The 23,830-nt window shown below is 38.8% G+C and overlaps 1 protein-coding gene across 1 annotated transcript in view; it reads right to left on the bottom strand.

Moving 5' to 3' along the window:
* Nucleotides 1-23,830, bottom strand: part of LOC135210722 (mitogen-activated protein kinase kinase kinase kinase 3-like) — a 365,691-nt gene that overhangs the window by 163,158 nt on the left and 178,703 nt on the right. The window contains 1 exon segment of the mRNA XM_064243517.1: nt 1,178-1,939. Coding sequence (XP_064099587.1) covers nt 1,178-1,939 — 762 coding nt within the window.

The raw sequence follows: 23,830 nt of genomic DNA, 5'->3' as shown, positions 1-23,830 counted from the left end.
AAACTATAAAGGATTTTTATCATAGTATGCGTTTTTTAAAAGCGTCGTTAACTCGGAGCGTCGGAAGACTCCTCTCTCTCTCTCTCTCTCTCTCTCTCTCATCTCTCTCTCTCTCTCCAATCGTCTCTCTCTCTCTCTCTCTCTCTGATCAAATTACTGGATAATGTCTCTCTTTGGATACTTGGAATTTGCGTTGTAATCTAACCAGAAACTTCGTTTTGTTATTATTACTGGAAAACAAGCAATGATTTTTTCATTATTTGCGCTTTTGGACTGTTATATGTAAACTAGTATGTATTCATTCGCTCGGAAACTAGTTCCGCATATGAGGCGTGTCACTAAAAAACATAGAAAATCACAACATAAAAGTGTCGAAAATCATCATAATCTCAAAATTTTTGTTGTAATCTAACCAGAAACTTATTTTTATTATATACTGTGCTAAACAACTATAAAGGATTTTTATCATAGTATGCGTTTTTTAAAAGCGTCGTTAACCGGTCGGAGCGCCGGAAGCGTCGGAAGCGTCAGCGTCGTAACCTCGGAACAAGCGTCGTAACCCAGGACGGATTTTTCCATTGAATATTTAAGAAAAAGCGTCGTAACCTCGGAACGTCGTAAGCCGGAACCGTCGTAACCCGGGGACCGCCTGTATGCTCCTCTTCTTTAAAGACTGACCATCTTTCAACCACAATTTATACTGGGAGTGATAATGGAAGTCAAATACATACAGAAGTCTGCACTTTGCACAGACATAAAATCTCATAAATTCTGAACAGCCCCTAACTCAAGCAATTCTATGAGTTGCAGATTCCAACTGTAGTGACTGCTTTTGAAATAAAAAAACTTAATGAATTGAACAATCTGCTAACTGAAGCTCAAGAATCAAGTTGTTTTATGATGTTTCAAGTCTAATATAAACATGAAGGCCTTTCTTGTTAATAAAGGGTAGCACTTTTATTGTGATCTTTGATATTTCTATAACTCTGAGGATTCCATCAATTCCGAAAAACATTTAAATAATTTAAAACTGTAAACCGGTTACATTTACAACATAAATTTCATTGTGTTTGCCCTTCGACATCATCAGTTTTTTTTTAGAATTTAATTCTCCATTCCTGTGAGATAAAATACCACATAGTACATATTAACATGAAGAACTTTGGTTAAAAACTACCTTGGAGACATTCGTAGAACATCTGAGCCTGAAAGAGGCCGTCTCTCCTTCCTAAGGGTATCTGGTATCCCTTCAGCAGATGAATGGGCTTCCTGCCCATCTCGGAATGCTGTAGATGATGGCTGGGAGGCATTTAAAGAGCCCATATCACTCTTTGAACGATGACGATGTCTTTTGTGGTGTCTTGAACGTGATCGAGACCTAGCTGGTTTTTCAGTAACTGGGTCAGCATTGTCATAAGAGGCTAATGAATGATAAGGAATAGTTGTATCATCCGTATAGTCTGGTATGAGACAGCTGGGTCTTTGACAGTTAGTAACTGTACAGGTAGGATCATGGTAAGGTATCTCCTCTTCCTTCAAAATGAATGATGTAGTCATGTCATTATTGTCAGTATCAGGCAAGTGATAGCCATTGTTTCCATCAAGATATGAATATTCATTGTCTTGTTCCCTCTGTCTGTAGTCATGATTTGAATAGTAGCTGTGTGCATAGTGACCATGAATGTTTCCCTGATGTACTATCTCCCTATTCGCTTCTGTATGTCGTGAAATAGGAATCTGAGGGGCATTGATGTGTGCTTCTAAATAAGTCATGTCAGCATGGTAAGAAAAAGACATGGGAGGTAAATTTGCATAGTCTCTATCACTGTCAGCAAGTAGTCTCAGATAGCCACCATTTTCATTTGAACCATTTGCGTCGTCGTTCCTGCGACACCTTCGGCCCCTCCGAGCTCCAGGCAGTGACTGGGTCCAGGTCAGACTAGTGACAACAATGAGGTTGCCTTAAAAACTTATCATTCATAAGGATAAAATGTACATAGGACATCTGTAACATTTAAGGAATGGGTGTTATCTATTTGGTTGCAAATATGTTCAAACGAACAATTGTAAGGACAATCAATTTCCCAGTGATACAATTTTCATAATAAATTCTCTAGAAGTGCAGTGAACGTTTAGACTCGTACTGTATTCTAACCTTCTTTAACGGATAATAAAGTTAGTCCTGCATGAAATGTAGTACATGCGCTTAACAGAAGAAAGGCTTAACTAAATACATTTAAATTTTGTTAATTACTGATAATCTCCAAGAATCCCTCATTAGTTAAGTGACAAGTTTTATATAAGGTTATCTAACAGAGGCTACAGATATTAAATAAGAAAAATTTTAGATTTTACATGGCATACCTGGTAAAAAAAAAAATACAAAATAGTACAAGAATATAAAAAGCAGCAAATTCTTAAGAAATATTTTGAAAATACAGTAGTACTTATATGTTGCAAATAAAATTGATGAGCAATACTACTCCTAAGATTCAGAAACTTTATCCAGTTACCCTAAATCTGATCACTGAATTGTAATACTATGCTTACTATCTAAACAGCAAGAAAGAACTAATTATTATAAGATATAAACATATTAAAGATTTTCTTTTAACAATCAAATAGAATTATTTTTCACTTTGCATTCTAAATACTTTATATAATAAAACATTCCTTCTATCAGAAAACAATGCAGCAATTATACTATAATTTTCAGCTTCATATTCTATAAACTTCTTAGGTCATTTTCTCCTCTCAGTCAGCTATATTTTAATAATAATAATAATAAAAAGGACCCATTGCATACAAAAGTAGCTTTCTGCAGCTTAGCTTTTATGAATACAACCACTAAAAGACTCAACATACAAAACTTTGGCAACTGCAATACATCCATATCAGTTATATCTTCAAGAAAACAAAAAATATGAGAACGTAATGTGTAACGTAATTTAGCTTTCAATGTAAATCATTTATGGGAGAAAAATGAGATGTTAATCAAAGAAAACAATACAGTAACTTTATAGTATATACATACTTGTCATTCTACATCTAACGAATGAAAGAACAGCTTGGCTAGGGTCCCTTTTGACAGTTTTATCATAAGTATAGTTAGTTCCCTGCTTCTTTCTTCAAATTAATTTTCATTACTAATTTTAATCCTTACAGAACATTCTTTAAAATGAGAAAACATTACCAAAACCACTATACTGATTTTGACTGAATTTATCATCTAAATGTCTAAAAAAAAAAAACTGGCAACATATTTCATTTCTGGTTTATCAAGCCTCAGACAAGTCTGAAGGATTTCGACAGGTTATTTCTGTGATTACTTACGAGAAAAAAAAAGGCTAGGAAACTAACAATTTAGTTGAAATTTTGTGTTCAAGTCAGATCATAAACAGAATAAATTTGGCTGAGAAACTATTACAGTCCAACCTCTTAAAACTGGTACCCATGCGACCAGGCCACTGCTGGACCACCGAAAATCCTGGATAACAAAAATTACCCCTAAAAAATCCCCATTGTAATCAAGTCTTGCCTGCCCATTCCATACTTATATGTACTATATTGTTGTGTTATCAAAAATAGAGAGAGCTTCTGGCCAGCTACATAATGATCTCGCTGGAAATGTTTACACCTTCACTATATAAGGGCAATGTCGAATTCTATCTCCAGGCACCTTTCAATATTTTCCCCACACTTCAAACCTTTCTAGCTTTTGTTTTCAGGAAATACAATAAAATCTGCTGCTTTTGCATTTGCAAGTCAAATAATACAGTTGTATTATGAATGATATTATTGATGAAACTGTTTTATGTAGTCTATGCAATTATACTTCATGCAATACTGTCATATTATAATATCATAGTTTATTAATAGCAATCAAGTGCCATTTGCATTCTTGTAATATATATTTGCATTCTTAAAATCGTCAGCGGATTGTGTTTTACCAACATCATCAAAAGCTATCAGTTGCTAAACAAAATACATTTTAGAGACTCATTTTTTTTCGTAAATTATCAGAGCTGGGTTTAAAAATGCAACTTACTTTATTTACAAATACAGTAAATTAAATGGATAAAGGTGTGATTTCACCAGTAAGAGATTTTGCTTTTTCCTCTTCCAAAACCCACTAAGACTTGGCCTCTTCCAAAATGTTTTGTGGCCTGCGCATTATTCATTTCTTCAGCCAAAACTACAACCGTAAATTTTATGGCATACTTTCATAACATTTCCCCTGAACTGCGTGAAGGATGAATAAAAATTTATACTATTCTTATTCACGGAAATCACCAATGAAAATGAGCACATTTTTAACAAGTCAAACAGCTGTAACGCAACCCATATACTACTATGCTAGTTACGGTAACTGACATCGGCAAATGGCTGTGTCTTGATTCAGCTGTATATTACAGTATTTGCTGTTGTTTTTGCCAGTGTCTTACACACAGTTGTAAGTGGCTGTTAATTATAGGGTTGTAAACCAGATTTAAAGTATGAAGATTTTCATCTAACCCAATGAATTTTTTGCTTCTAGGCCTATTTATTAGTTAATATGCATTATCAATGGTATTTTCCAAAACTGAGCCAGACATAGAAAGCCCAGCCTAGTGTAATCTATTTTAAATAAATCTTGCATTATACACAATGTATATGATGAAATCAAGTTTTTGGACAAAATTTTAATAATCGCATGAAACACGAGATTTGATGATCCATGAGTTTTATGAGGCTTGTCTAGCTTTGACCATAACTGAATTTTTGGCACCGATATGCATCGATTCCCACTTATCAGCAACAATCCTCACTTACTGGCACAGAGCCTCGGTTATCAGCGGTGGCAAGCCTTGGTTATTGGCACCAATACCCAAGGTCATTGCCAATAACTGGGGATTGGCACTATTCTCACCAATTTTCAGTTATCACACTGTCGGGAACAGAACTCCTATCGATAACTGGGGACTGCCTGTATGGTATACGTAAATTATGATTCTTTTGAATGCTTAATATATTTTTGAGTTTCACAGAATGTGGTCGTCAGAAATAAACTGTACTTGTGTATTTATGGAGCAAACTTCAGTTCCAAAATCCGACAAAATCCAAAAACTGAAATGACATACAGTCTCGGTGGACTGAGTATTCGCCAAGTACTGAATTTGCCTTATATTCGAAATTCTCTCTGGAAAATACATTATTCGTTCCTTAGGACAACTGGCAATCCTTCTGCACTTTTAACCGACATGGCAACCTATTTAGTATTCTTCCGCGTGGGTGGAGAGTAAACATCAAAATACTGCCATTGTCATATCTGGTTGAGCGCATACATTTTTTGTGTATTTGGCCCCATTTTGTGTGCTTTTTTTTTTTTGCAATGGGCAAAAATAGGTTGCTATCCTAAAAGAACCTAACTCAGATAATCGCCTTACATAAGGTTAATATAGCTAACAAGGATATTGCGGACGTTGTGGGCATGACTGTATGTACAGTGCAGATTTCAATTCGCAAGTTCAAAGAAGGGGGTTCCAAGGAAATACCCATCCACGCTCCTCATGGCCCCCCCCTGCACAGGAAATAAACAAAGCTACAGCATGGCTCATAACGAGAGAGGTGAATAGGAGTCCTAGGATTACAGCAAGTAGCCTCAAACAGGAGAATAAAGTGTTGGAGAACACAAAACAATCTTTTGTTAGCTCCACCCTCGGATTTCGCGAGTGGGCTGCCATACGTTGCCACACATCACCCTGAAGCAGGGGGGAACAGGTTCTCTTTTTGCAAGAGACAGATGGTATGGTGGAAGATAAGTGGAAATGTGTCTTCTGGACAGATGTAGCCACGTTCACAGTGACAAGCAAGAGGTGGGGGAAAGTTAAAAGGAAGGCTTAATCTAAAACAACATGATCCCTATGACCCCAAGTTTGTGCAGCACACAGTACAATAACCCCAGTATCTGATGGGTTGGTGTTGTTTTTCCTTCTATGGCACTGGAAAACTCATCATACTACTGAAGAATCAAAATGTGACCAAAGACAGTATACTTTGAACTCCTTGTGGACGATTTGGAAGATTGCTTTGAGGCCACCAACAATGGCTTCTTTCAGCAGGACGGCGCCCCTGCACATATTGCAAAATTGATAAAAAATTATCTTGATTTTTGTGGTAATAATTACTTTCAAGACTGGCCCAGCAACTTGCCAAATCTGAATCCTATTGAGAACTTATGAGGGATTATGAAATCGCAGTTACGGGGCCGTGAAGTCTCCTCCATTCCCAAGCTCGAAGTTGTGCTTCGTGACATCTGGGACAATCCTGAACCCTAACTACTAAAAAACCTGGCCCTTTCACTTCTACATCATCTACAAGCCGTCATCAAGGCCAAAGGAGGCTCGACGAAGTATCAAATTAGAGTATATGAAATCCTTATTATTTTTTCAAAAATTGTATTGATGAATACTCAATCAGCTGAGACTGTATGTCACTGCCCTTGTAGCCACTCAAGAACAAATGGTGACTAATTCCATAAAAGTCCTGAATAATAGGAGTAGTTGGACCACAGAGTGCCGACTTAAGAGATTGGACTTTATACTGTGCCGGACTTAAAGGACTGGACTATACATTCAGAGTAGAATTGTATGCTGTGACATTTGTCTCATTTTCCCTTTAGGGATCATAACTGAAATCTCTACTATCTTCCATCTTTCATAAATACTTTCTGTATTCTCATTTAATCTAGGTTTAAATCTATCTTCTCCCTTAATATCCTGGACTGTCTTGGTTTTTGTCCAGTTATGTATACATACTTAGATATCTACTACTGGACTTGAAGGATCTCTTTGTTTCAAGACTCCTGTTGACATGACTGTGGCCCTGTATATCAATATCATTACAGGCAGACCCCAGTTATTGTTGGTCTCGGTTAATGGCGATCAAGTTTTATGGTGCTTGTCTAGCGCCATAAAATCGGCAATTTATGGCGTCATAACAGGCCAAGTTTCGGTTATCAGGCCCCATTAACTGGTTATCGGCGCCATTAACTAAAACTCGCCGTCGGTTTTCGCTTATCAGCACCCCGCCAAGAAAGGAACCCCTTCTAACAACCGGGAACTACTTGTATCATTATTATTACCATTTTTTCCCCATCACAATCATCTAATTCAACTGGGTGGTTTTCATAGTGTTGGGTTCCAGGTTGCATCCTCCTTAAAAGTCCATCACTTTTCTCACTAGGAGTCCTGTTTCTAGTAGCACACTCAGAATTCTGCAAGATTCCTGAAGCTACTTTGGCATCTACTTTTTCCAATGATTGTGCGTACAATCTCCACCGGCATATCCCATATCCTTCTTATTTCTATTTTCAGGTCTTGATACTTATATATTTTCTTTCTTTCTTTCTCATCTACTCTGGTGTCCCATGGCATTACAACATCAATGAGTGATACTTTCTTCTTGATTTTGTCAATCAACATTGCATCTGGCCTATTGGCACGTTATCACTCTATCTGTTTTGATACCATAGTCCCTGAGGATCTTGCCTGATTGTTTTCTATTAATCCCTCAGGTTAGTGTTTGTACCACTTATAACTGCAAGCTAGCTCGTGTTTCTTGCACAGGTTTCAGTGGAGGGCTTTTGCTACTGAATCATGCCTCTTTTTATTCTGGTTCTGTGTAAGTGCCAGACATTCGCTTGCTAAGTGGTTTATGGTCTCGTTTTTCATACCGCACTTCCTGCATATGGGCAAAATGTTATTTTCCTCTATTGTTCTTCGGACATATTTGGTTCTTCGGGCCTGATCTTGTGCCGCTGTCAGCATTCCTTGTTCTCCCTGAGTTCTCCCATCTGTAGCATTGCTATGTTTCATACCTAGCCAGTTCTTTAATCTGTCATGTATTGTCCCTGCATGATTTTGTTGTGCCATTCCTCCATTCTGTTCGTCATTCTCCTGTCTCTGTATGTCTGAGTCAGAGTCTACTTTTATCAGTCCTTCTTCCCATGCACTCCTTACCCTCTGATTTTTCCCAGTTTTCAGATGTTGCCCCAGTGCTCTACTCTTAATGTTGATGCGGTTCTCTATGCTTAGTAGCCCTCTCCCTCCTACCTTTCATGTTATGCATACAGTAATCTCTCGCTACTTCGCGCCTCAAGTTTCGTGCCCTCAGTGCATCGCGGATTTTTCAAAAATATTCATCAAAAATTCAAAATTGATAAAAAATGGCGCGGGCGCTAGCAGAAGGCGGAGAGAGTACATTAGAACATCAGGTATCAACATGGAAATGGCGTGTAACTCAAAATCCACCTCTCTGATTCGCTGGCCATCTCGGCTCCTGAATCTCGCAAGCTGATTGGCCGAGCCGCCGAGATGCGTTAGCCAGCATCCAGCATCCCACCCTGCCGAACGCCCAGCAAAGGAAGACCGCATTCATTGTTCTCTCGCGCTCGTGTCGCTACTCTAGCCGCATGAAAGTTTTAGCTGTATTTTTGTGCTTTTTTTTGTGCAAAATAGTGCTTGTGACACCCTTGAAAATGGCTCCTAAACGTCCTACACCTTCTACATCCTCTGGTGAACCCAAGAAGAAGAGAAAAATGATGACGGTGAACGAGAAAGTGAAATTATTGGACATGCTTAAGGCAGGCAGTAGCTATGCGTCTGTTGCCCGCACGTATGGACTGAATGAGTCAACGGTTCACTACATAAAAAAAGACGAATTAAAAATCCGTAAAACTGCTTCAATAACGTTCTCCAAGGACACTAAAGCGCGTTGTGACTCCTTGTAATAAGAAGATTGTGCAAATGGAGAATGCATTATCAGTGTGGATGACGGACTGTCGGGAAAAGAAGGTTAGTCTCGATACCAAAATGATTCGCACAATAGCCAAAACCCTTTATGATAGCCTCGTTCCTGAAGGGGGATCGAACGAAGATGACGATGATGGTGATGACGACGATGAAGATGATCCTGCCCCATGAGAAAAACATGGTTTTGTTGCCAGCAAGGGCTGGTTAGAGAAATTCAAGAGGAGGTTTGGCCTTCGCAGCATTCCATTGTATGGGGAGGCCGCCTCGGCAGACCAAGAGGCAGCTCTTTATTACGTAGAGGACGAGTTCCTGAAATTAATTAAAGAGGGCGGCTATATCCCGGAGCAGGTGTTTAATATGGATGAAACTGGCCTCTTTTGGAAGAGAATGCCGTCCCGGACGTTCCTTTAGAAGGACGAAGTGAAGAAGCCAGGGTTCAAGGCCCACAAAGATAGAGTCCCTCTGCTCATGTGCAGGAATGCTGCAAGCTTCATGCTCAAGCCCGGCTTAATTTACAAGTCACTGAATCCTCGTGCTTTGAAAAACAAAAACAAAGCCTTGCTGCCCGTCTACTGGATGAGTAATAAGAAGGTATGGATAACTAAAGCCCTCACACTCAACTGGTTCGTGAACTGCTTTATCCCGCAGGTGAAGTTATACCTCGCGGAAAATGGGCTGCCCTTTAAGGTCCTCCTCTTGATGGACTGTGCAGGAGGACATGCAACGGACCTGCATTACGACGGGGTTCAAGTGGAGTTCCTGCCCCCCCACCACCACTTCCCTCATCCAACCAATGGATCAGGGGGTCATTCGGGCCTTCAAGGCCCTCTACACGAGGTCCACGATGGAGGGCCTCAACTCCTCCATCGACGAAGGCGACGATGACTTCAGCCTCAAGAAATATTGGCGGGAGTACAACATTGCGACGTGCCTGGCCAACATTCAGAACGCTCTTAAGGAGATGAAACAGCAAACACTGAATGCAAGTTGGAGAAAATTGTGGCCAGACGTCGTTCATGACTATGAGGGATTTACACCAGACGAAGCTCATCACTCCGCCGTAGATAAGGCTGTGAGGCTGGCGCGGTTGGTAGCCAACGAAGGTTTCTCCGACATGACGGCAGAAGACGTCAACTCACTGATCGACTGCCACTCAGAGCCCCTAACCGACGAGGACCTCGTCGAAATGACAAGATCGGCGAGTGAGGAAGAAGAAGAGGCAGCCGACGACGGCGACGAACCTGAGCAACGTGGCCTTACATTGGAAAATCTGCAAGAGCTCTGCAACATGGCACGGGCTATGCAACAAAGGGCGCAAGAAATCGATGACAACATGGTCAGAGCCATCGAATTCAGTAACCGTATTGACGGTGTTATGGCGTTGTACAAGGGCATCTTTGCTCAGATGAAAAAACAATGTCAACAACTTCCCATCACAATGTTCCTGGTGCGCCGAAAACCTCCTGCAGAAGTGTCGGATACTACTCCTCCTGCTGCCTCTCCGGCTTCCTACCGAGACACTACGTTGCCTCCTGCTGTTTCTCCAGCTCTATCGTAAGCTGCCATCGGTGATCCCCCGCATCTAACAACTGACGATGAGGCGTCACCTGAGGAGCAGTAAAGCTCTCATTAACCTGTGCAGTATAAATCATCTTCATCTTCACCTCCATCATTTATCAAGATCATCGTCATTGATAGCGGTGAGTTACGTACCTTGTTATAAGAATACGTATACAGTGGAACCCCCATATTCGCGTTCTCCAGATTCGCGGACTCACACATCCGCGGATTTCTCTGGGGAACGTTTTCCCGCATTATTCGCGGAAAATTCGCGCACTCGCGGTATTTTTCTATGATAAATATCCACAAATTCCTGGTTTTTTTGATGAATTTCATCATAAAATGCACATTTTGTGATATAACTATTAAAAAAACCAAGTATGAAAATTTTTAGTGGGTTTTTCTTGAGTTTTAACAAACAAAATAGGCTGTTTTTAGCATTTTCATAGGGGTTCCAAACATTCGCGGGTTCTAACTATTCACAGGGGGGTCTGGTACGAATCCCCCGCGAATACGGGGGGACCACTGTACAGTTATTATTTACATATAAATGTATACATGTACAAAAAAAAATTATGTATACGTACTACGCATTTAAAAAATAGGGGGGACCCTACTTCGCTGTTTTTCACTTATCGCGGTCGGTTCTGGTCCCCATTAATAGCGATAGGTGAGGGATTACTGTAGTCTGTCAGTATTCACTTTTGGGTGTAGTGCTTTGTGTATTGTCACATGCTTCCTAGTTTTCTGGTCTATGCTGTGGAGTTCGGCCTCCACTAATCCTGCATTGTATTTGATTACTGATACTCCAATGTTCATGGTTTTCATCATATTTCTGGTGCTGAGTTTTAACTTGAGTATCGCCTTAAGTCTCCAAATATATTCTTTCCTGATTGTGTCCATCTCTTGGAGTTTTATATCCTCTCCTATTATTCCCAGGTATTTGTATCCTGTCTATCTATGTTTGATGCTATTCCCATTTGGTAGCTTTATCCCCTCAGTCCTTGTCACTTTGCCTTTTTGTATGTTGACCAAGCCACATTTTTCTATTCCAAACTCCATCCTGATGTCCCATGGCTACTACAAGAGTAGTGGGGACAGAGAGTCACCTTGAAAGATCCCTCTCCTGATGCTAACCTCTGCTAGTCTTATCCCAGAGCTTTTAAGTATTTTTTCAGGAAGCTGGTAGTGTTCTCCTCTGCCCCATATATCTTCAGGCATTCTGAAAGTGACATACACGTGGCTGATCTTGCTAGAATGTACAGCAAGTCTGTTTTAATAATCAGCTCCATCCAAGCAAAGATAAAAAGAAATCAAGGCAGTTGATGTTGCGAAAGGGGTAACATCTTTAACAAGACAGATCACCACTGGTTAAAGATGTAAAGAAGCTGCTGGTGTGGATCAACAAAAAAAAGTTAGTGGGAGATGGTGTGTTGGAAGCGATAATTTGTGACAAGGCATGGATGCTGCATGTCAATCTCGGTAACAAAATGCCTACAAAAAGTGTTGCTGTTAGTGATTTTAAGGCCAACAGAGGATGGTTTGTGACAAAACAGGTCTCTTTTGAATAAAAAAAAAAATCCCAAAGAGGACCTACATCACGCAAGAGGAAAGTGCATTGCCAGGACACAAGCCCATGGAAGATAGGCTAACTCTCTTGTTCTGTGGGAATGCCAATGGGGATTTGAAAGTGAAACCCTACTGGTGTATTACTCTGAAACTCCCCACCACTTTGAAACTTCCTGTATTCAAGAATAAACAATGTCATAAAAAATTAATTGCCTGTGATGTGGAAGGCTAACAAAAAGGCATGGGTCACGAGGCAAATTTTCATTGAGTGGGTCAACAAAGTGTTTGGCCCTGTGGTGAAGAAATACCTTCTGGAAAATCAATTGTCACTCAAGTCCCTCCTGCAATGGACAATGCTCCTGCACATCCTCCTGGCTTGGAAGACCAGTTGCTAGACTAATTTAAATTCATCACAATTAAGTTCTTGCCCGTAATACCACTTCTCTCATCCCGCCAATGGACCAACAAATCAATTAAAACTTCAAGAAACTACACCAAAGAATTGTTTCAAAGGGGCTTTGAAGTGACCTTGAACATTGGATTAACCCTAAGGGAGTTCTGGAAGGATCACTTCAGTATCTTCAATTGCATAAGCCTTATAGATAAGGCTTAGCATGGAGTGCCTTCCAGGACAATGAAATCTGCTTGGCAAAAATTGTGGCCAGAATGTTGCCTCGAGAAGAATTTTGAAGGATTTGAGGTTGGCCCTGATAACCCTACGCCTCTTGTGGAATCTATTGTGCCTCTGGGGAAGTGCATGGGATTCGATGTGGAAGAGTTAGTGGATGCCCACAGGGAAGAGCTAACCACTGATGAGCAAATTTTAGAGAGACTTCAGAAACATATGTCTCTGAACAGTTTTGTTGTGCAACAAGGGTCCAGAGACTCTCAAGCTGGTCCTAATGCCAGTAAAAAAACCAAGAGCAGAAGTAACCCCAGTCAGCGCCAGTAAAATACGAAGAGAAGTAACCCCAGACAGGTCCTTTCTACTCGAGTCCTTCTGGAGGGGGATTCCCCTTCCAAACAATAACCTCTCCTCCTCCCTCTCCCCTCTTCTTCGTTTCCCATATGCTAACAAGTTTTCATAAAGGTAAGAGCGATGTTAAATGTTCATTTATTCATTTCATTAGTTATCTATATTTATTTCTCATTGCTTTCTGTATGTAAAACTGTGTTTATTCCCTATAAAATGTATTTTTTATTAATATTTTTGGGTGTCTGGAATGCACTACAGTGGAACCTTGGTTTTCGTACACCCTGGTTTTTGTATGATTCAGTTTTCTTAAAACTTTTTCCGACAAAATCTTGTATGGGTTTCACACATATCCTCGGATATCGTACACAAATTGAACTTATCCATGAACAAAGTAGATGTATATTTCAGATACAAAGTTAATGATAATGGGGTCTTGTCATGAGCTACATGCTTGTGTACCGAGGGAACTTCCACAGTATAGTATCCAGTATGAAGTATATTCTAAACAACTGGAATGATTACATACATCATCAGGCACTTCTGTTTCTCTTTTTTGAACATAAAAGTTTCTTTTAATCAACAGGACTTTATATTGTGCTAGGTGTTTATTACACTGCACACATTATATTACTGGAATTAGTAGTTATTTGATAATGACTCAGGGGGCAGATTGCATAAGAATCAAATGCCAGGAACTTTCACAAAAGCTCAAGCAATGATTTTCCATAGGTAGCAAATTAATCATCAAAATTATATTTAGTAATATCTGTCTGTCTTGAATCTTAGATCTGATCTTTGGATCAGACATGAAGAAATGGTTAAGATGTGTCATGTCAGTTTTGAAGGTCTTTTCTGTGTAGACATATAATTATAGCCTAAGATGGGCCTGGTTTTGTAAAAATTTCATCGCCATTATATTATAAATACTAAATATTTTAACCACACCAACTGTAAAAATTAGTATTAAATAAAATAAGGAAAGACAGCGACTGATTGGTTACAGGTATTCTGGTATCGTAACTACTTTCAAACTTTTCACAATCTTTTTGTCTACAATAAAAAAAAATTGAAAAAAAATTGATCATTCATGAATGGAACACCTAGTTTCACAAGTAGGTACCACCTTTCTCACTGTTACTTTTTCTGAACGCAAAGCAGCAAGATTCAAAGGTTCAAAAGGCAAGACTGTAAAACTGATAAATGGGTTTGAATGAAACAATTGCTTAGTTATAAAAAAAAGCGTTTTGTCTGAACCTCATAAATCATATACAGTGGACCCCGTATTTGCGTTCTCCAGGTTCGCGGACTCATGCATTCACAGATTTCTCTCTGGAACATTTCCCTGCATTATTCGCAGAAAATTTGCCTATTTGCAGTATTTTTCTATGAGAAATATCCACAAATTCCTGTTTTTTTAAATCAATTTCATCACAAAATACACTTTTTGTGATAAAACTTAAAAAACCAGGTATAAACATTTTTAGCGGGTTTTCTTGAGTTTTAACTAACAAAATAGGAGGTTTAAAGCATTTTTATAGGAGTTCCAACTATTCGCGGGGGGAGTCCAGTACACATCCCCTGTGAATACAGGGAGACCACTGTATAAGCAGATCCAGTTTTATGGGGCTTGTCTAGCGCCGAAAATCAAGTGTCAAATTGCACAGATTACCAGTTATTGGCACCGATGCGTACCTAACAGAGGCGCCATTAACCACTTATTGGTGCCGATAAGCACCAAAATCAACGATTTTCAGTTATCAGCAATTTTTGCCTATCGTCAAGCCGTTGAAACGGAACACCCCCCACCAATAACTGGGAACTGCCTGTACAATAACGAAATATCAGTGACTTGGACTGTACAAGGGATACCAAAATGCTAAATGCCCAAGATTCTTTGAAAGTGTCTGAAGAATCAAGGAGATAACTTGTCCTCTGTTCAATCCCCAGGCTCTTTTAACTAAAAAGGTTAAGTTTAAATTAAGATTTGTGTTTAAGGTCCAACATTGTGATTACTATTCAAATGAAAGAGAGGACACTGACCCTAAAGGGATATCTATTGATGTTAAGAACAAATGATGGAGGATGAATTAATAAGTAGAAGATGAAGACTCCCAACCATCCTATTCCAAGACTCCTAGATACCTTTCCCTGTGGATAAAACTTGGCCTGCCATGACTACTGGCCCCACTGAGACCAAATCCAACAATTTATGTCTAACATCCCTCAAATAAGAGTTTGTGAATGTAAACTGACTATCAGGTATCTTCTTTTACAATTGAAGATCTTTTCTCGACATATTCCTATGGGTATGAAGATCGTCCTCTCAACCATGAAACGGCGTTTGGATAAATCTGGACATAAGAATATCCAGAAATTTCTGTCTATAAAGTCCTTGATTCCCAGCAAAAAGTGACACCTGGTCCTCACCAGACAAAGCAATAAGCCATACTGTCAAACTGTCATAATCAAACAAAGCAATAAGTCATAGTGTCAGACAGCCCTAACCAAACAAAGCAATTTGTGATCCTCAGTACTTGTAACCGAGAACACAGAAATAATGGCAAAATGTGCAGTAGTGGCTATTAGACAACTAATTTTCTTGCCAGAAAGTCGGAAGCAAATGACAACTCAACTGCTGACCAACTTCCTGAAAGAGTAAGCTTTCTTAAGACTGCATACAGCTCACTGATTTTCTTGTAGAGACAAATGTAAAAGAAACAGCATCTTCAGTGTGAGATCTAGCATGAAAGAATCCTGACAAGCCTTCTTAGGTGGCTTACCTTTTGATTAAGCACAAAATCCAAAGTTGGGATTTGAGCAACCTACAAAACTTTTTCACGGTGTTAGATTCACATCAGCTCCAGTGAAATTCCAGCATCCAGGCTTCAGAAACTTAATAACTGCATGACAGTGGACCTCTAAACCTTGATACCAGGTACAATAAGCTTCTGTGACAGAGACACCGAAACTGAAGAGACCCTGCAACTGCTGGAACAGAGGAGTCACTTAAATTACTACCACACTCGCTACACCAAATACAGAATTAACTCCACCTGGCTCAACAAAGGTTTATTGTTTAAGGCCAAGAAAAGTCTGTAATGGCCATGACTGCTGTTTGAGGAAAAATTTCAACCTTGGAGTCCTCTTGGATAACTTCTAGGCATGAAGCTGAAGCACCCTGAGGTTATTACTCTAGATTCACCTTTCACGATGGGAAATACCGAACTTGCCTGGCAGTATCAACTACAGGGCTGAAAATCATTCCTGCATTGACCAAAGGGTAGTACACATTATTAACCTAGTGTTATTGGAGGCCCTGAGCTTGCTCAACATCTGTCCAGCGAGACTGAGAAGCAAGGACAGATTATGAAGTTCCAGGAATGCAGTATCACATTAACTTCCAGACTACTGACTTTAGACATGGTGAACTGTAAATTGGCAGCATGTAACTAAGACATGAAGCACAACACAGATCCACATGTAGCATTCTTCAAAGATACTAAGAATCCCTGCAAATCTCCAGATTCAAAGATGATTATATGGCAGGACTTTCTTACCACCCACCCCCACAATGAATGTTTACAATCATGTTGTGACTTCCTGAAATAAATCTGCCCACATGTACAAATACACTGCCAGAAGAGACAGACACTCAGATATTTGTCATGATGGCTTGATTTCCAATGTAAGCCAGTGTTGTTAAGTTTTTCAGTATTCCTGAAGACCTTTACCTCTGATGACAGTGCAAATGCTTGGAGGCCTTAAATATAGCTTTTACCTTGAGCAATATGTGCAACCTCCTAACCTGCAATAAGCAAATACCAACTGCCTGATGGCTGAGAAGATACTGTACATTTGTCATACATGGGTGGATGTGTCCATGAACATGCAAATCTAGGGAAAGAGGGATTGAACTAACACCAAACTTAGAAATGACTTGGGATCTTGCCACCAATGAGGATTCTCCAGGTTATCCTTTGAGACTACAACCAGGTGATCTCTGGAAGCAATACAGATGACAATGACTTCAAAAGTTGCAATGTGACAGAACATGAACTGAAATGGCTAAATATGATTCCCCAAAGACATCAGATTTACTCCACTGATCAGGAACTGCTACAACTTAGCCAGAGAGGGTTAATGCCAAACCTGAAGGATCAAATTGGTCTGACTTCTAGTCGAGTCTCAAAGCTTGATAATATCAGTATAAAAGGTCCAAGTGATACCAAACTATGCCACTGTTGTCACCATCATCAGCTAGTTGTTCATGTACTTCCAGAGAACTATACTGAACCAATGCACCTATGCTGCCACTAGTGCCAAAGTCCAAGAAACTTGTGAAACCATACCCGGACCGAAACACAAAACATAAAAGGAATTTCATGGATACTGAGTGAATCAGGATGTGGAAGTATGAATTTTGCTACTCTATCTCCATCCTGAAGTGGATTTGTTATAGAAGCAGATTTACCTCGCTGACATTAATTATCAGTTGTCTCTTGTAACTTGGGTAAGAGCTTGGGTAAGAGAAACACGGGAGGACAAAACCCAAGTAAACTGTCATAGATGTTCCTGATCACCAAATTCTGTAACATGAACATTACCTAGCTGCAAGAACCTCTCACTGGTGCAACTGTAATTCCTAAAACTTGTTGCAATGAGACAGGATATGCTTTTCAGAAAGGGGACTGGTTACTGGCCCAGACAACCCTAGCTGTATACAGCTCTGAACCTTTCTCCCGTCACAATATCTAGAAATTTTAGAGATGAGCTCCTACCAAATGAAGAGTTGTTCACAAAAATACGCTCTATCCTTGCTTCCTTCTATTTCTTTGGAATGGACTTCACAACAGACCATCCCCTTTACTGATTTGAAAATGACAACCAATATATCCTTGCTGGAGTCATCCCACTGTGCACAGAATGAAACAGATACTTCTGCTGTGTAGACAATTAGAATTTTGGATACTTCCTTCCTGGAATAGCATAAATACAGCCCTAAATAAGGGTTGTGAGTATAAAATAATTCAACTAGATTTTAGTGCTGCTTCTGATTTTGTAAATCATAATGCACTAATATATGAACTTTAGAATCTTGGAGTGGGTGGATATGTTTTAGGATTACTTCAAGATTTCCTTACAGGTATGCAGAAGCAAGGTGCTGTTGATGGAATATTTAGCGAACCATGACCTGTTTAGCCTGGAGCTCCACATGGTAGTGTTTTAAGTCCACTGTTATTTTTAGTGCTTACAAGTGATATGGTTTTGGCCTGGAAAACAAAATTGTTCAGTATGCCGATGGTGCAACACTTGTGGGTGCGGTATAATCTCCACTTAAAGGAAATGAAACTACCCTTAGTCTCAATCAAGACAATGAATTAATGAATGGTGTAGTCCTCACAGTATGAGTCAGGTGGATGGAACTCTGCTAAACAAGTCTGGGGCTTCAACTATACTTGGTGTAACTTTTGGCTAATATTACTTTTACAAAACATCTGAAGAAAGTGCTGGTCCATGCTGCAAGAAGTTACGTATTGTACGTAAGGGCTCATATATCAATCACAGTGATAAAATCAATGAAACCTGCTTTAGGTAGTTTTTCCCTCCTTTACTGGAATATTACTCTCTGGTGTGTATGTCTGCCTCTGCCAGAGATTAATTCTCTTTTAGACAGCTGTCCAACTTATTTAACTTGACTTTGCTTCAGTTTTCACCTTTCAATAAAGAGGAAATCCTTTGGCCTTTACAAGATTTATGAGTACAAGCAGTCTCTGGTTATCAGCAGCCATGGTTATCGATGATCCGGTTTTAGGGCACTTATCTAGCGACAACGACAACTGGATTTTCGGAGCCGATAAGCACTGATATCCGCTTATCGGCATCGATCCCTCCCTAACAGCGGTGCTGATCCCTGGTTATCAGCGCTGATAACCAAGGATTGGTGCTGTTAGCGCCAATTTTTGGATATTGGCAATTTTCAGTTATCGTCACACCATCAGGAACGGAACTCCAATCGATAACAGGGGAATGCCTGTCTAGAAAACTGATATAATTTTATTGTTAAATTATCACAAAAAGTAAGCCAGACCCACTCAAAACCAAGTTCAAAGCACAGAAAGGGATCATGTTCATGAGGAAAGTGACTAACATAGCCACAACGAACATAAATCAAAACCCAGCTTTCACACCACCCACAAATGTATAGATAAAAAAAGAACGGAACAGCAAATTTCCTAAGTACTACTCATCAGCATATCCTCTAATAAACAAATTTGAGTACATACAGGCAGTTCGAGGTTATCAGTTACCTCATTTATCAGCAATCCAGTTTTAAGGTGCTTGTCTAGCAACAATGATAACAGAGTATTCAGCCTTGATATGAGCTAATCCCCACTTATTGGTGCCAAGCCTCGGAATTATCGGCTGCACCGAGCCTTAGTTAGCGCCAATAACCGATGATTGGCACGGATAACTGGGAATTGGCACTATTATTGCCGTTTTCAATTATCGTCACACCGCCGAGAACGGAACCACCGCTGCTAATCAGGAACTGCCTACTACAGTATTGTTATTACAGGCAGTCCCCGGTTATTAGACGGATTCCATTCTCGGTGGGGTGCTGATAAACAAAAACCGCCCATTAACTGAAACTCCGCAATTTATGGTGCTTATGGAACTGACAACCGGTTAATGGCTTCTCTGTTATAGTCAAACTCAGCCTTTTTGGCCGCTGAGGCGTTGGCCACACAGTTGCCACAGTTCTCTAAATACCCCACGACAGTGATGAAAAAATGCCTCTGATATTTTTTATACTAACTAAACATATGGTAATTACTCTGTTTCATAATAAAACTTCATATGTTAAAAAATGACCAAGTTTTTGATGGGGAAATGAATGTTACTAAAAATGTTTTCCTGAGATTTGACATCACCTCTGTGCTGGGTTAGTGCTCTGTTGCCACCTCAGCCCGAAAAGGTCATTCCGTGTCACATACCCACCATGTAAACACCCACTTCTCGCTGGCCCCCCCATGCATAGTCAGACTAAGGAAATAATTTATAATGTTAATCGGTACTTTTGAGATGAAAAGGCCTGCGGCGGACACAGCCAAAGCCGCCAAAGTAAGCAAAAGGACAGTTAAAAGGATTTGCTCCAAAGCAAATCAAGAATGGTGGTGAGAGGCTGAACGAGAGAGAGAGAGAGAGAGAGGAGAGGAGAGAGAGAGGAGATGAGAGAGATAGATAGATAGAGAGAGAGAGAGAGAGAGAGAGAGAGAGAGAGAGAGAGAGAGGTGGGGCGGAAGTACCTACCTTGGGAGAAGTGGCAATGGTGTGGAAAATCCAGGGTAAACAAGACCAACGCCTAATCGGCCAAAAAGGCTGAGTTTAACTATAGGTACGTTATGGCACAATAACGTTATCATTGCCTATAACCAGAATTCGGTGCGTTACAGCCCAATAAATTGCCAATTTTATGGTGCTAGACAGAGTCCTCCCATAACCGGGGACTGCCTGTAATCGGCTGTTCAGCCAAGTTAATAAAGAAGTGACACCTGTAGTAAGTTAACTTGATGTTTTCCCTAGAAAGGAGGAACTTATCCAATTATAATTTCAAACAATTTCATTTATTTTAACCAGGAATTAGCCAACTAGCTTGCATGCCTTACAGATATCAAGGCTTGATAAAATAACAGGTTTGTAAATTATGTGACCATATCAGAAAAATTAAATAAGTTGTACAGCTCAAACCTCAAAGCATAGGAACCATAAAGGTTCTGAAATGCTTAAAATTATGCAATGTCATACCTGCATATACAACAATTCACAAAAAGCTTTAGTGTCTTTTGTTTCAATACTTATGAAAAAGAATGATAAAAATAGGGAACTTGCTTCCATTTTTATAAAATGTGTGTAATACAAATTGTGCCTAAATAAATATGTGGACGAGTGTACAATTACCTCTTTGTTTGGATCTTACGAAATAAGTTGTTGACCATTCATAAGACACAGGTCATGCAATGTGTGCGTAAGTGAATGAATGTAGAATTACCACTTTGTTTAAATCTTTTGAAATAAGTTGTCAGAAAAAAAGGAGGAATATGGTTAGTAATTCTATACGCCAATGAGAACTGCATTTATAAACCCTAGCATATAAATAAATATATTTCTGAACACCACCCTAACAATAAGGAAAAGACCCTACTCTCAAAATATTATACAACTGCATCTTTAACATAACTCAAACCTCTCATTTTAGCCCATGGAGACTGTCAGCGGTAAATTAATGGCATAATACTGCCAAAAAATTGCATTTTTTTTTAGATGAAAGCCCTGATGGATCACTGTCTACATATTGTCTGAAGTCATACTCTATCGAAGAAAATAGCTTACTGGTAAAAAATATTTTTAAATAGCATCTCCAAAAAGATACTATTTGGTAATTAATTAGCGAGTTATTTTCTGAAGCATATTTGGCAACCAATAAGATTAGAACATCTAGAACCACAGACATGAGCCACATGAATCTGCTGCCTTGAACCAGTCATGCCCAAGATATTTGCCAGATTATAAAAACTTAAAAAGGGAAAAGGAGGATTAATCAAATAAGAATTTAGAAAAAGTCAACATTAAAATAACTATAAACAAGCTTGTTAAAACTAAAGTCAAACTTTAAATATTAACATATTTTGTATGAAATGAAAGCATTTGTTGCAGGATTATTACACAGAGAAGCAACATTAAAGAAATAATATAACAGCATACCTACAGAAAAAACTATAAATGAATACATGTAAAGCTTCAAAGGATTTATTATAGAGGACTCTCCATTTTTTATATTAAACAGATTTGTTTATATACCATAGAAAACTTTAACTACAAACACGATTTTTAAATACTCTACAGTATAAGTACAGTACTTCATGTACATAAACAAAACCACATAATTTCTCTTAAGACAGATCAATGCTTAAGTTAATAAACTTGCTGTACCTGAAACCAATTAGTGTACTGTATTCACAAATATTTTTCAGAATACCAGCCAGTGAAGTTCAACCATGCATTGGAGATCTATTACTGTTGACAAGTTCCAAGAAAGATTCCTAACTATTTACAATGAAGTTAATAACTCGAATATGCACTCATACGTAATGCATTCCTTTACACAACCTTTCTTGGGGAAATGTCGTAATGTGACATGCGAACATTGGCCACTTTACAATCCTCACATTCAGAACACATTCTTATCAAAACTACTCCATAACTGGAGGTTACCATGTATTTATAAGCTTTGAAGTCTTTTACCATATCTTAACATACTGTCTTATTCAAAATAAAAAATAAACATATGAACTAGTTGAAATACACTGTACTTCTTAAATTCACAAGTTTTCTTGTTGCTTTAGTTGAAATACACTGTACTACTTAAATCCACAAGTTTTCCTGTTGCTAAAGTTTTCTAAATGTAGCTTTAAACATATCTATAAAAGTCCTTAGCATAGAAATGTCTTTGGATACAAACCTCAATAATACATTTAGACAAAATTTTTGGGGCAACTATAAAGAGTGTATGTGTGTGGGATTGAAGGAGAAAGTCAAAAGCATTTGGACCATAAAGATCATTCAGCACAACACATTGTAAGTTACTGAATTATGGACATTTCACTCAAAGCTTTCATTAATCTTTCATACATTTACATCTACAAGAATAAACATGAGGTAAAAAAATATTGTTTCATCACAACCTTCATTAATCATGTACTGTTGCCTCATTTCCATGGATGAAGAAACACACAGGCGCACCAACCTGTATCAGCTTCTAAGCATGTACTGTCCAGCAAAGGATGCCTGCATTGATCTTACCACAATGCCTCATCTTGGTGTTTGTGCAGAGCCTTCACTGCTACTTTCATCAATCAATCATGCTCACTGTCATTCAGAATGTTACTTTCTCCTCTTGTTTCTGTTTCAGTACATAACTTAAGTTGGAGTTTGATGTCTTACCTTATCAATAACTCATTTCCATTCTGATTCATTGTTATTTTAGTATTTACATATTATATTATGTTGACTGTGATACTTCGCTCACTTCAGCTGGGCATCTTGCAAAGATTTCTAATATAGTTTTTCAAATCTTGTTATTGCATAATTTTCATGGATATGAAGTTTGAAATGTTTAGTTATGCTTTCTGTAAACAGTAACAAATTCTCCTGCAGTTGGCTGAAGGCTTGTCTTTATAACTGGGTTAACTCAAAATGGTGAACCTAATGTAATTTTTATAACAGATTTCCTTCAAAAACTTGACATTCATTGTCAATTATATTTTGGAGATTCACACAAATATAGTAGTTTTCAACATTAGTGTTATCCAATAATCTGTACATAAAAGAATGGGATCATGTGGGGGCTACTTGTTAAATATCCATGGGCCAAATGAGTGTAATTCATTTTAAGACTTGGAAAATTATTTTTGTGCCCCTGACCTTTAGATATGAATTCCATATTCCAGCGCCTGGCTTGATTTGTTTTAATTCGTTACCATGTTCACTGTTCTACCTAATTTACCAATTATTGATTATTATGGGTTTTAAAGATGTGAAACAACTAATAACAGGAATATCTACCGTACATGTGATCTTGTAATGGTATGTACGGTATATGTATCTTTGGTTGCATTATTAGCCCCTTCATTTCCTTTAATGCTCTTAGCCCTAACAGTCACCAATTTTACTACCCTTTCCTTGTCTGTCTTTTCCACTCACAGTTAGAACTTACTGTATCCTATTTGGGCACTTAAAATTTTACCTATAGTGCAATACCTTTTGGGCGCTTGAAATTTTACCTATAGTGCAATAAACCCAGAATTACCCCACTCCTTAAGATCCTCAAAAAGGTAACAGGAAAATTTTTTTTTCAAGAATGCAATCTATCAGG

The sequence above is a fragment of the Macrobrachium nipponense genome, chromosome 4 (assembly GCF_015104395.2).
Source record: "Macrobrachium nipponense isolate FS-2020 chromosome 4, ASM1510439v2, whole genome shotgun sequence".
Taxonomy (NCBI): Eukaryota; Metazoa; Arthropoda; class Malacostraca; order Decapoda; family Palaemonidae; genus Macrobrachium; species Macrobrachium nipponense.
This window is presented reverse-complemented; position numbering and strand designations above follow the sequence as displayed.